Below are 14,475 nucleotides of genomic sequence, written 5' to 3' on the forward strand. Positions count from 1 at the left end.
TAACGAGCGATTGTTTTATTATTTATGTGTATTTACTTGAGGAATTGCAGTTAGTTTATAATTATAATTTTATTTTACAAGTAAAGGAACACAGTGCTTCGCGGACTTACTCTGTTTCCTGTCGTTAACGTGAAACTGCGGTTTATTACTGTTAATTCGTTGTTGTAGTCTTGTCAAGCTATGATGAATCCACTATATTTTATCTTTATGTACTCGGATTTTCTTCCAAGCACGATGCACGGCGTTCAGCTGAAATTATTTACATCACAGGCAACACAAAGATAGCTCGGAATCATTAACATGGGCTATTGTGGGTACAAAGTAGTGCATTTCTAAACTTCAAGCCTAATTGCAAATCCTAACCCTAATCCTCACCTTAACCCACTGAGCGGTTCTAGGCGAATCAAGTGCAAGTTTTTCTTCTGACGTCATTAGCCCACCTCAGATGCATGACTGTGGCATGACTCAGTGAACAAAAATGAACATACTGTACTACGAAACAGAGGTTAATATTAAGGTAACTTCGTGATTAACCCTGTGGTGTCTGTACTATGAAGGAGGTTCACGTCTTAACAGGGTATATCACTATGGTAACTAATGAGCAAGTATGAAATCCCTGCCTACTTCCCAGTCAAGTTTGCAGAAAATTGCCTCACCATTCTTGGTCCCTTTTACTTTCCACACACAGATGTGTGTGGAAAGTAATAAATTTTCACTAGCGTCTAATTTTTTTGCGTCCAAGATAACTTGATCCTATGATCCTAAAGCATATATTTGTACTTGCAGACGTAGGGTACATAAAATTTGGACGCAGACACCCAGGCTAGAGCTGGGGTAATATAAACTAAACTGTCATTTAATAAAATACTCGATTGTGAACCATTAGATTCTCTTGTTGTAATATCGCTGTCTGTTAACTCGAATAGATGGACAGCTTTCTTAACGGGCTTTAAACAAGCTTAATTTTATTAATACGGTAGCTCCGCATTCAGATAGTACAGGGTGGGCCATTTATACACCGTAATAAAATGGGAATGGTTGGTGATATTAAAGTCCTGTTTGTGGCACATTAGCATATGTGAGGGGGCAAACTCCTCAAGATGGGTGGTGACCATGGTGGCCATTTAGAAGTCGGCCATCTTTGATACAAGAGGGCCATGTGACACATCAAAATTATTGGTAATGTCACAAGAAAAACAATGGTGTACTTGGTTTCAAAGTAACTTTATTCTTTCATGAGTTATTTACAAGTTTCTCTTTGTTCACAGCCATTGACATGTCGAAGAGGTTAACACGTGAGGAGCGGACCGAACTTGGGTTGATATCTGGTGAACGCAGTAACCGGGTCATTGCAGCAGATTTCAATGCAAGACACCCTACAAGACCACCCATCTCCCATGCTACAGTCAGCAAACTGCTTGCTAAGTTTCGTGAAACTGGTTCAGTGTTGGATTTGCCAAAATGTGGACGCAAGAAAACTGTCACTAATGAAGAAACATCAGTGGCTGTCCTAGCTTCATTCAGCAAGAGCCCACAGCGTAGCACTCGCCGCATGTCACTGGAAAGTGGCATTAGTCAAACATCCTTTCGGTGGATATTAGCTACTCACAAATGGCACCCTCACAAACTCTAGCTACTGCAGCATCTCAACGAGGATGACCCAGATCGGCGCACAGAATTTGCAGAATGGGCAAAACAAAAATTGGAACAGGACCCTCAGTTCACGCAAAAGATTTTGTTCAGTGATGAGGCAAACTTTTATGTGAATGGTGAAGTTAACAAACAAAACCACCGCTATTGGCCTGACACTGACCCACATTGGATGGATCCCTCCAAGACTGTTGGAACAACAAAAGTGATGGTTTGGTGTGGTATATGGGGTACAACGATGGTGGGTCCATTCTTCATCAATGGAAACCTCAAGGCCACTGGATATTTGAAATTGCTACATGATGATGTGTTTCCCTCTTTATGCACTGAAGCTGGCACATTCCCTGAGTTTTTCCAGCAAGATGGTGCACCACCACATTATGGGTGCCAGGTCCGAGCATTCCTAGATGAACAGTTTCCTGGAAAGTGGATTGGTCGTGGGCCAGTTAAATGGCCCCCAATGTCTCCTGATCTGACCCCCTTAGATTTTTATCTTTGGGGTCATCTGAAGGCAATTGTCTATGGTGTGAAGCCTGGCTGGGGGGCTTCTTTGCCTCCCTACTGCTGTGTGCCCAGCCTGGAGGCTGCGGTCTATGTCACATTGATTACTGATTACTGGTTGATTACTATATAATCTTCTTCTATTGCACTTACTGCTCTTGCACGTCCGATTAGATGTAAACTGTATTTATACATGTGTAATGGCAATAAAGATGAATCCTAAATATTTTTCTTATCCTCAGTAAAATGTAAAATTGGAAGTGAAAATAAAAAAAGTCCAAGGCCTCTCTGTCGTTTCACAAACAAATTAAAAGGAACTTTCACGTGATCGAAATGAACACTTGGGTGGCACCGAAACATGTTTGTTTTCTCTCAGCAAATAGTCTACGGTCACGATTTTGCTCTTGAAAGAAAATAAAGGAAACGAAAGGGAAAGTACGATTGTAACATCACATGAAGACATGCTATTTCATGTCAGTCATGCCACTGAGATACTCATCTTATCATCTTCCTAGTTCTGGTAAGGCTGACCGTAAGCGACTGGTTCTTGTAAAACAGGGTCCTGTAGTTACAAATTTACGAAAGTAAGACTTTAGCGCCACCAAGCGTCTAAAAGTAGAGATACAAAAGTTATATTGTTCTTTTTTTAGCCCTCAGTAAGGCTTGCCAGGAAAAACCTTGGATTGGATTGGATTTCATCCTGATGTTCTGGGTCCTATTTGGACAATTATTGGAGACTAGGGACAAACCCAAGCTGGGACTTGAAAATTCTTTGTACTTTGAGTACTGTGCAAAAGTCTAATTTCTTCATATTTTACTAGGAAAATGAGAAGTAAGTACAGCAATGACTGTATCATTAGTTACAGACCATTAGGAACAAATTTTAGGTGGGCCCTTGCCGATTTATTTTCATGGGCAGGCTTTTTTCTACTTCTGTGTCTTCTGTACAGGAACCTGTTGTTTTCAGCAGCACTTGTGAGTTCCTGTACTCTTCATCTGTTGCACTTGTTGTGCTTGTATACAAAACTAAAGCTCAGAAACTCAGGGCATCCTAAAAGCACACATTCATGATGTGTCCACTTAAAAAAGAAATAAATGCTTGTACAATTCTAATGTGCTTACATGTTTGTGGGGTTGTATGACCACCTTTATTCTTAAACACAGGCTGAACATTCTCAGGTAAGATTTCTTGTAATTTCTTTAGGTAGCCTTCAGGAATAGTTCTCCAGGTTTCTTGAAAGACATTCAAAGTTCTTCTTTAGATGTCGGCTACTTTTGTTCTGTTCTCTGTCAAAATGATCCCACACGGCTTCCACTTCCATTCCACTGAGATATTTTCTGATGAGGCTTCAGTGAACAGCAGCTGGATCAACTGAAGGGCTTGATGCGTCTCTCAGGTCCTGTATCTTGTCTTTGCTGGAATTATTTATCTGTTTCTTAAGGACATGATATTCAGATACTGTTCATTTGCTTTGGATAGATTTTCTGCAAAACATGCAGAGATATGCCAAGTTTTCAGCTAATATATATATCTTTTTGTAAATCATTGCTGTTTAAGTTTGTCAAACTGTGTTATCTTTGGGATTTTTTTCTTTCTTTTTTCTTTCTTTTATTTTTTATTAAAAATTACAATAAAATCTGCCTCCTTAGATGCAAAATACAGAGGAATGTAGGATGGCTCAAGGCTTTTGCACTGTATATAACTAGACACATAGTGTATAGTAATTTGCAACAAATTATAAATGTTATTCTGATTGTATCAGTCTTAATTTTCATTAACTAACAATGTAATCCACATTTCTCATAGAAAACATTTACAAAGTGCGTAGCTGTGGCTACAATGTAGCTTGCCATCACCAGTGTGTGAACAGGTGGATGACTGAATGTAGTGTAAAGCGCTTTGGGGTCCTTGGGGACTAAGTAAAGTGCTATACAAATACAGGCCATTTACCATTTACTACACAAATAAATATGTATATTTAATTTGTTCTATAAGCTAATGTCTCTAATTCTATGATCAACCCCTTTTTATATTTTAGAATCCTTTGTTATATTTTTCCCCTCTCTATTTTTTTCCACATTGAAAGCAAAGTTCAGATAACTGTTCTGTTTTTTTTATTTTTTATTTATTTAGCACATTTGTAAAGTCCCGTTATTTTTTATTTAGGACACGCGGGTGTGTTTCCTGCCTGCCAGACTAAAAACAGGGCAACAAAGAAAACGTGTGACGATGTTTTCCCATGATTCATTTCGGAAAAGAATCGGTCCCAGTTATTTGTATCCGTAGAGGTTCTCGTTGCTCACCGATGAAAATTACAACGCTAATCATTAGCGTTGGGCTTTTCTGTCAGTTGACTTTAACTGGGCTTTATTTGGACAATTAACTCCGTAATTAGGCTCCAGTTTTATTTTACTCTTGGTGTACCGGGTAGGTAAATCCGTGCTTGACCGCTGCAGCTAATATTTAGCAGCAAGGCCACAGAGTAGCGTTAGCCAGTCTCAGCTAATTTAGCTAGTTAATGTAGCTGCTTTTACGTGGGTGAGCAGATATCCTACCTGCTCAGTTGGTCATACTAACGATCATTTTGTCTATCCTTGTGAAAAATACTACTGTCATGATCTTAACAAAAGCCCGAGGACATAAAGAAATGTTCCTCTGATGTTTTGCTAATTTGCTAAATATCTTTTCTCCTCTGTAGGTAGGTTTCTGGAGTCTTCAGGATGTCGTATCCTCCTCCGATAAACCGCCAGCAGATTGGTATCCCACAGTTACCACCTAGGATCCCCCCTCCACAGTATGCAGGCTTTGCTCCTGCAGTCCCACCAGGTATTGAAAAGTTTTTTTAAACTTGCTCTGTAGCCTTTTTAAGGAACACACTGTGAAGTGGCAGCTCTGTGACATTCAAGGAAAAGCAGCAGGGTGATCTAAATCTACAACCACATAATGTGGGTGAAGCATCAGTTGACGGTAGAATTTCTTTGAAAATGAGTGCACATAGATAACTGTTGAGAAGTAAGATACCTAAAGGCCCAATAAACTGACATAACTTAATACCCCAGAGAGAGAGAGAGAGATTGAGGAATGTTACAGGAAAATTACCTTAACATTTAATATTCAGAAAATTAAATGTTAAAATTGCAGATCACTTTTTTTGTTATTGGCTTTGGGAATTTTACATGCAGTTATGTATATTATCTGTTATAATATACATAACACCTGACTGAGTGCTGTATTTTGTTTCTGTTTTCAGGGACTCCTATGATACCGGTTCATATGGGTGTAGTGACCCCCACACCCACAGTGAGTTCGAAGCAGGAGCATTCTGAATAACCTACCTACTATTAAAAACATACTTGCACATATTAACAATGATGCCTGGTGGAATTCTTTTTTTATTATTATTAATATTATTATTATATTATATTGTTAAAGAATAAAACCCCTATGCTCGCCATCGGTTGCTTGTTGTATTTGCATTTTTTTTGGTTTGCTTTGGTGTTACTCTGAATAAGAGTGACATTTGCATACATCAAATTTATTTTGCAGGTGCTCGTTCCAGCCACAGTTGCTGTAGCACAGAAGCCGATGACTCCGAAGAAAGAGCCTGGCACGATCAGAGCCAAGGATACGGAGGATGGTGGCGGCCCCACCACCACTGTATTTGTGGGCAACATTTCTGAAAAGGCATCTGACATGTTGGTCAGGCAGCTTCTGGCTGTAAGTTTACTGTTACTCAACTGGAATAATCCGGTTAATGTACGTTAGTGATCTTTTCATGTGAAACAATTATCAATTTGGAATAAAATCTGTCTGCAGCTAGACAAATCTTTATTTTTTTTATGAGAGCACTTTAAATATTTAGAGGTTGCAGTCATAATAATATTTAAAAGATGACAGTGGTTCAGGAGTTGCAGGTGACAGACATTTATTCTTGTTTTAGTCAAATGCAAATCTCCAACGTATAATAAAAGTAAAAAGGAGTGAGGTTTTCATCATATTTGATCACAAGTATTGTTATAGGGATACAACAATAGTGTTTTATATGTGATCATTTACTTGTTAATTATTGTAATTATCTGGACTACTAAACACAAAAAATCCTTGTTTTCTGTTCTCTTTGAATATAGAAATGTGGTATTGTTCTAAGCTGGAAAAGGGTCCAGGGTGCCTCTGGGAAACTTCAAGGTAACAGCACAAAAACAAAAGCACATTTTAAACCTTTTTTGGTGTTTGTGCATGGGATGGTGCACAGGGATGACACTCCTAGAATTTTAAATCCTGTTAAACATACTTACCCTCTTATTTATCATGCTTAAAGACCTATTTTCACATGTTAATTTTATGTATGTGGTTTTTGGTCATTTCTCTGGTATAGTCAGTCAATCAGTGATTTGGAGAATTAGGACATTTGAAATTGAATGTCAGATTCTTGTTTTTCCCCATATGTTTACTCCATTTTTTCTAACAAAAAAAAGTTATCAAATATCTTCGTGGGCTGAATTTGAAAACCTTGTGAACTAACTTTGTTTTCGTCTTAACTCCTGCAAGCTTTTGGTTTCTGTGAGTATAAGGAGCCTGAATCCACACTGCGAGCCCTCAGACTCCTGCATGAGTTGCTCTTGGGTGATAAGAAGCTGTTGGTGAAGGTCGATGCCAAGACTAAGGCTCAGCTAGATGAGTGGAAGGCCAAGAAGAGGAGTGCAAATGGGGTATGCTGCTCATCTGTCTTTTATTTTGACTCTTCCTTTTCTTTTGGAAGCTACATTTAGAGGTCACCACAGTGGCTCATCTGCCTCCATCTCATCGTATTCCTAGCGTCCTCCTCTTTCACACCAACCCACTCCATTTCCTCTTTTATTAAATCCACAAACCTCTTCTGAGGTCTTCCTCTTTTATTCCTTCCAACTTAGCAAGCTGGCAGCCTTACCTCTCTTGTCTCCAAATCTTTCTCGATCTAATCAATAGGGAGTCGGTGGCAGCGGGAAAAACGGGGATGAAGACGAAGAGGAGGTTCTTGATGAAGAAACCCTGCGTAGAGACCAGGCTGTGAAGGGGGCAATAGATGTCCTCATCCGAGAGTATGCAAGTGAGCTTAATGCTCCCTCACAGGATCCTGACAGTCAGCCTCGCATCAAGAAGCGGAAAGAGAAGAAAGAGGAGGTAGTCTTTGCATGATGCACACGGGGAGGAGAAGGGGCTGGAGCATGGCTCTGGCTGTTGTAGTATTAAATTTTTTTTTTGGAGTGCTTAGTGTGTTTGTTTCCTTTCTCTCTTCACTTTGTGTAAGGAGGATATCAATGCCATGGAGATGGAGGATGACAAGAGAGACTTGATTTCCAGAGAGATCAGTAAATTCCGGGACACACACAAGGTAATGTATCAGACTGCTCTTGTTACTGTGTAATTTAGGTTTTGAAGAAGAAATCCTCCACATTTGTTAGTAGAAATTCCTCTAACGCAAAATGGATCTGCAGTTTAAGACTATTCTGTTTCTGTCAAACAAAGTCTTTTGGTAGTCAGTAAGTTCTTAGAGTAGCTAGTGGAATTCAAAGGGTACAGAACGTAGTTGATGTTGATTTATGATCCATTAATACTTCAGCCACCGATTGATTACTTTATAGTACATGTCAGTATTTCCAAACTGGCCACGAGTTGTCACTGTTCACAGTACTGATTGAGACTAAAATATTTCGCTCTTCACAAGCTAAATTCATCACACAGAGTGCATGGACACAATGTGAAATTCCAACCAAAGCTAATCTATTGATTAAACCCCACCAATATGGTAGAGTTCATTTGGTGACTAGAGCAAGATGAATCTCAGAATCTCAGCTTTGGGAAAAAGTTGCGAGGATAGGATGTAAGTATGATCTTTTATTTCTTCTCTACTCATTTTGGGCGCTCCCTTCTGGAGGGTTTGCAGAGGGGCAGCTGGCTCTCAGTCGACTTGCACTAAGGTTGTCAAAAAAAAGTGATGCTGGACAAATTCCTAGCAGGTTGTGATTACAGTGAATCATGTTTAAGAAGGTCGGGCAGCTCAGTGAACCTCTGCATGTCCTCATATGATAAATAGCGTGTTTAAAAAACACACAGAGCCTGAAAGAGCCTAACCACTGCAGCAGTTTGAACTGCAGCCTGTAGTATTACTGAAGCAGGGAGCGCCCCTTCACAGCACTCTGCGGTCTGAAGACTTGCAAGGTAAGTAATTGCTTTGCTGTTTCTGTTTTGGTTTTTTTTTTGTTTGTTTGTTTTTTTTTGTTTGTTTGTTAACCCTTAGAAATTTACACCACAATGAGACAATGCATAAATAAAGTATGCAAACATAAATAAGGAGGAATAAGCTGCAGGGATATTTTAGTATGAATACCATTCAACTGTTTTCTTTGTCGCTTTTTAAAACAAGGTTCTCTTATCAGTATTTTTAAAAGAAGTTATAGGGCTACTAACGAAACCCAAAACGTTGTGACTTTGTACTGGAACTGAGGACAATTGATGTTATATACTAAAAAAAACTTCCATCAACAAAGGGGAACAAGCCTCACACCACATCAAACACACAGTATGTTAGGAACCTGCTCATGGCAATGTTTTAAAATTGTTTTCCAATTAGTATGTTTCAAACTCACTACTAACTAGTTTAATACAGGAGGTAAGTTGTAGGTAGGTTAGGGAAAAACTGTTTCAAAACAAATAATGTGTATCTGTCAAAGCCCTCCCTTCGGAGCGAAGGTAGAAATGCTAAAATGGTGTGCAGACTTTAGCAGACTTGAGTTAAATTACAGTTTTGTAGTTTCCTCCTCTGTGGTCCTTTTTTTTTTTTCTTTTTTTTTTAGTTAATAGCTGTCAGACCCACATTTAACATGTGGTAGTTTATGTTGTTAACCAGTCCAGATCCACAAAGCTACCAGCTGGTATATATATTTTTTTTAAATCAGCCACAGGTCTGTTTGAACTGTGGGTCTGACTCTGAAGGGTTTATTTTTTTTCCCTTTTCCTTTTTTATTTTTTATTTTTAAATTGGGTTGGTGAGACCAGACAGACACCACAACCTGGCGGTAAGACTGCTTCACTAATTTCTTTGTGGCAAAATGAAATGCAGTATCTGATTTGCATTGACTTTAAAAACAAACAGATGTGGATGCTATTTATGTGGATGAGTTGTAATAAGATGAAACTGCTTCGCAGGAATCGTTTGGACTTCTTTTTTTTTTCCTGATTATATTGACTTTGCTCTTGACCTGCTTTTCCTTCTACATGTAGCCTGTAGGATGTGTAGGGGCAGAGAAGTGCTGAAACCCTAGTTCATCATCTGTAAGTTTTGCACCAGTAGCTCCAGAACAGACTGTGGAACATGATTTAAATGTTATCTAGTGAGAATGTAGAAAAATGGGTCAAACTTTGTTTACTGAGATTGTCAATGGACGGCTGTGAGAACCAGTGAGCTGTGATTGCCTTTACAGATAAATAAAATGGTGTTCAAATTATTATTTAGTAGTTTGGCTTCATACTGAAGTCCCACACTGCTCTAGGGGATCACTTGCACTGCAGTCAGGCATTGCTTTCCTCCTTCTCAAATGACCATGTAGAAAACACGTGGGGGCCGATTATGTAATTTACTTAGTTACGCCATTTGCCGTGTTAAGCTTAGGCTTGTTTTAATCCACTTGGCACCTATAGGTACAACCAGTGCATTATATAGTGGAGATCTCAAGTTTATAGTTAGATCTTCATGACCTTAAGTTAAAAAAGGTTCAAAGCTGGCTTCAATTTGTTGTTTTTGTTTTTTTTTACTTACCACAAGCCATATGAAAAACCCCATTTCCAGTAAAATCCTATGCATATGCATTTCAGGCCAAATCTGTCCCTTATCCGCAGTCACGAGTACACTTTGAATTGGAAAACATTCAGATGTTGGTTTGACCAGTACTTATTTGCCTTTTGATATCAGATAATAATCCCAGATCACCATAGAGCCCATCGTAACAGCAGAGGTTGAGTTGGCCTGTTATTTATTCTGTACAAATCTGATAAAGAAGGGAGGTCAAATACTGGAGCCAGAACAAGAAATTATCTCTTTGCACAGGAAAAGAAGACTGTAAGTGTTTACAATAACACTGGAAATGTTTCTTTGGTGAAACCCCTCATATGAGCTGTGACATCCCCAGTTTGTTAGGTATTTCAAGAATATACTGTCATTTATGGTTTTATATAAGTGTGTCCTGAAATTGAGCAGTATATACATTAAACCTGCTCAAGCTGCGGACCACTCTTCCTGGAGGAAACCACTTCCTGACTTGGAGCAGCCAACCTCCCCCCAAACAATGAGTCATGGTAGAACGTGAGCATTTCTGAAACCGGCAGTGTAAACCATTTTTTGCCGATAACTTGTTTATTTAATTTAGTATGATGATCTTTTTTTCACCTTTTGCATCTTCTAATGCAGTTTCATTTTCTTTTCCCATGTGGGCTCCTGCAGAAATTGGAGGAGGAAAAAGGCAAAAAAGAAAAGGAACGCCTGGAGCTGGAGAGAGAAAGGAGGGAGAGAGACAAAGAGCGGGAGCGGGAGAGGGAGCGCCGCGATCGCGAGAAAGAGAAGGAAAGGGAGAGAGAGAGGGACAAGGAGCGGGAAAGAGACCGGGACCGCGACCGTGAGCGAGAGAGGGATCGTGAACGCGAGAGGACGAAGGAGCGGGAGAGGGAGAGGAGTCGAGATGTCAGTGAAGCTCGCAGCAGATCGAGGTCAGTTCTAATGCAAGATGGTTTGTTCTGGCTCACACACAAACGGTTGTGACTCATCTAAAGGGCCGTCTCTTAATTCTAACGGTTTGGACTTTGAGAAATCAAAAGGTCGTTGGCTCCAGCTGTTTCTAACAACAGACCTCAAGATCCACTCATAAGTTTCTCCACATGTGTTATGACTTATCAATGCATGTGGCATAATACTGGTAACATAATTCATTATCTGTGATTTAAAGATATGCTAGATATGAATTCTTGTTCCCCACTTTAGGGCTTTGCAAGTTTTTTAGTTTTTTTTTTTTTTTTTTTTTTTTTAACGCTACAATGAAAGACTCATTTGGTAGCTGTAAATGAAACCAATGAGGATTTGTTGGAGGCTGTTAAGGAACTTTTTATTTTTGGGGAGTGTTGTGTTCAGTTGATCATTTGTAGAAACTATCCATATCACAAAATAACTAATGAAAACACTGTAGTGAAATGTATTCAGCAGTTGGCACTGGCTATGGGCAAATACCCTTGAAATGATTGCGTTTCAACTTCATTTGATATAAAGATGAACTTCACAGATCAGTAACCCATTATTATTTTAACAGAGAGAGGTCTAGAGACGATAAAAAACGAGACCGCGAAGAAGATGAGGAGGACATGTATGAGCGGCGGAGACTTGAGAGGAGGCTTAGAGATAAGGAAGCAGCTTATCAAGAAGTATGTTTATCATCTCTCCCATTTTGATTTGATGAAATGTTCATTTAAATAACTGCACATAAGCAAATTACTGTTAATGTTTGACAGATTACTGATTGGAATTTCTTTTCTGTGCCTTCTTAAAGCGCCTGAAAAATTGGGAGGTCAGAGAGAGGAAGAAGGCCCGTGACTATAGCAAAGATGCTGAGCGAGAAGAAGAGAGGCGTCGTGAAATGGTATACAAGAATGCATGCCACGCTGCATAATACGAGTTTTAGACTATTTATTATTTCAGATACGTGGAAACAGAAGGCTTGATTTACTGTTTACTGTTTCATTTTGTGCATAAAATCAGATGAAAGAAGCCAAAAGGCTCAAAGAGTTCCTTGAAGACTATGATGATGACAGGGATGACCCGAAATATTACAGGTGATTATGTTAATTTGCATTTTAAAATGTTTTAATCCTTTTAATGCCTTTTGTCATTACTTTACGTTAATGCTAATTTTTTTTTATTTATTTATTCTTTTTTAGGGGCAGCGCATTGCAGAAGCGTCTTCGTGACAGAGAAAAGGAGATCGAGTTGGATGAACGTGACCGGAAGAGGGAGAAGGAGGAGCTGGAGGAAATTAGACAAAGACTTCTCGCTGAGGGTCACCCTGATCCTGATGCTGAATTACAGAGAGTAAATCCACCTGGAACTTTCCCTAACCTCTGACAAAGACATTTGATAGACTCAGAGATCTTTAGTTTGTTTTGCAGAATTACAGCTTTTTTGCTTGTTCTGTAATGATGTTTGTGCATTTAATATTAATATGCCAGTCCACCAGTCAACAACAATATCCTGAGGTTGCTTAATGTGTTACATATTTGTGTAGATGGAGGAGGAAGCAGAGCGCAGACGACAGCCACCTCTGAAACTTGAACCGGAGGAGGATGTGAACCAGGAGAAAACTCACAAGGAGCGGGAGAAGAGGGGGTCCGGAAGGCCTGTGGAGCCGGAGCCTCAAGTTCCCCCGCAGCATTCAGATGACGATGTGGAAGAGGCAGATGAAGATGATTACCGCGATGGCGAGGACTCACAAGAAGCCAAGCCGCAACTCAAACCCGCCATGCGACCAATCACCACTGCTCCTTCTGTGTCTTCTGCCAGTGGAAACGTTACTCCAAACACCCCCGGAAATGAGTCTCTTTGTGGCATCATAATTCCAGGCGAGAACACTCCAGAGGTCCAACCTCCAGAGGAACACCGGCCCAAGATTGGCCTCAGCCTCAAGCTGGGTGAGTACAGCAACGAAGCAAAACACACATACAGATCTGTTGTTTAATGGCACTGCTTTTTCCCAGAGTAAATAGTATTTCCTGATGATTTTTTTTTCTCCTACAGGTGCCACCAACAGTCCGAGTCAGCTCAGCGCAGGAAAGCGAAAGAAATTAGCAACTGTGGACAGTGTTTTCAACAAGTTTGACGAAGAGGAGGCAGATGAGCAGCCTCGCAAAAGGAAACTGGTTCCACTGGACTATGGTGATGATGAAAAGAGTCTGGGGCTCGATGGAGCAGAAATTTCAGGGGCCAAAGGCAGCATTAACACAGAGGAGAAACGGAAACACATAAAAAGCCTTATAGAGAAGATCCCCACTGCCAGGCCAGAGCTCTTCTCCTATCCTTTGGACTGGGCAATGGTTGATTCGGTAAAAGGCTTGGCATATTTTGAAATTGCACTTATTTTCATAGCTTGATATTTTAGTTATTAGTTATGTTATGTTTTGTTTTGCTTTCCATAGACTCTGATGGATCGCCGCATTAGACCGTGGATTAATAAGAAGATTATAGAGTACATTGGAGAGGAGGAAGCTACATTGGTTGATTTTGTCTGCTCCAAGGTCAGTTATTATCCTTTGAAGTTTATCTGTATCTTTAAGCTTGTGGTGTTGAATTGTTGGGCTTGTTGCTCACTCTAGTTAATATTTTTCTTTTCTGATCAGGTAATGGCACATAGCACTCCTCAGGGTATTCTTGATGATGTTGCTATGGTAAGTTGAACTTTGCCTGGATCCTAAGTCTTTAAACATCTTACATATGTAATCCATCTTTTGGGACTGAAACCCAGTTGAATGGTCCTTGAATGGTCTGTACCACACATTGTCGATTAAGTGGATGACTAACCAAAAAAAGGAAAAACTGTCAGTTTAAAACCAGACTGGTCTGTCTTAAAATGGTTGGTGACAGTCACATTGTATACATGTGCTGACTCATTGAATACATTCAGCTTTGTAATATATAGTATGTTTAACTGAACTGTTTGTCTTTAGGTTCTTGATGAAGAAGCAGAAGTCTTCATAGTAAAAATGTGGAGGTTACTGATATATGAAACAGAAGCAAAGAAGATTGGACTGGTCAAATAAGTAAACGCGACTCTCTGACTGACTTCCTGAGCTTTCAGTTCTACTGTCTGCAGTTTTCTGGTCCAGCAGACTGTGAACATGCCCACACGGCGCTCCATTCCATCGGCAAAGAGCTGCTGCCTTGTGTGTGTGTGTGTGAGAGAGTGTGTGAGAGAGTGTGCGTGAGAAAGTCAAAATTGTGAACTGAAAGGGTTTGGAAACTAATGTGCTGCATGAAAAAAAAACTTTGGTTGTAATTCTTTTATTTGTTAATGCCGTTCAGGAGGAATTTCATCCATCTGTTCTACAATGTGTTGGACACATTCTGCTTTAATTTGGTGGTGTTGTTTGGAGGCACTACTCCATTGTGTGAACTAATAAACATGCTTTTTTTAAAAAAAAAAAAAAAAAAAAAAAACAGTATGTTTTTTTTGATTGTGTTGTTAATAATTATTAGCTGTTTTTGAATTATGACATTATTTTTCAAACACCAAAAACTTAATTGGCGTCACTTC

General features: G+C 39.6%; 1 protein-coding gene across 2 annotated transcripts; it reads left to right on the forward strand.

Moving 5' to 3' along the window:
* Window positions 1-4,390: 4,390 nt before the first annotated feature.
* Window positions 4,391-14,374, forward strand: rbm25a (RNA binding motif protein 25a). 2 transcript variants are annotated; one of them, XM_026151902.1, is made up of 18 exons: window positions 4,391-4,579; window positions 4,851-4,978; window positions 5,403-5,452; window positions 5,699-5,869; window positions 6,280-6,337; window positions 6,701-6,861; window positions 7,118-7,312; window positions 7,440-7,523; window positions 10,629-10,891; window positions 11,485-11,596; window positions 11,722-11,811; window positions 11,931-12,004; window positions 12,110-12,260; window positions 12,454-12,856; window positions 12,963-13,267; window positions 13,361-13,459; window positions 13,562-13,609; window positions 13,889-14,374. In XM_026151902.1, exons 2-18 carry the CDS (start codon window positions 4,873-4,875, stop codon window positions 13,979-13,981), a joined length of 2,463 nt encoding a protein of 820 aa, XP_026007687.1. In that variant the 5' UTR covers window positions 4,391-4,579; window positions 4,851-4,872; the 3' UTR covers window positions 13,982-14,374. The 2 variants fall into 2 exon arrangements, with proteins under 2 accessions (XP_026007687.1, XP_026007688.1); XM_026151903.1 differs by having other exon boundaries at window positions 7,443-7,523.
* Window positions 14,375-14,475: the final 101 nt, after the last annotated feature.

This window comes from Astatotilapia calliptera, chromosome 19 (assembly GCF_900246225.1).
Source record: "Astatotilapia calliptera chromosome 19, fAstCal1.2, whole genome shotgun sequence".
Classification (NCBI taxonomy): Eukaryota; Metazoa; Chordata; class Actinopteri; order Cichliformes; family Cichlidae; genus Astatotilapia; species Astatotilapia calliptera.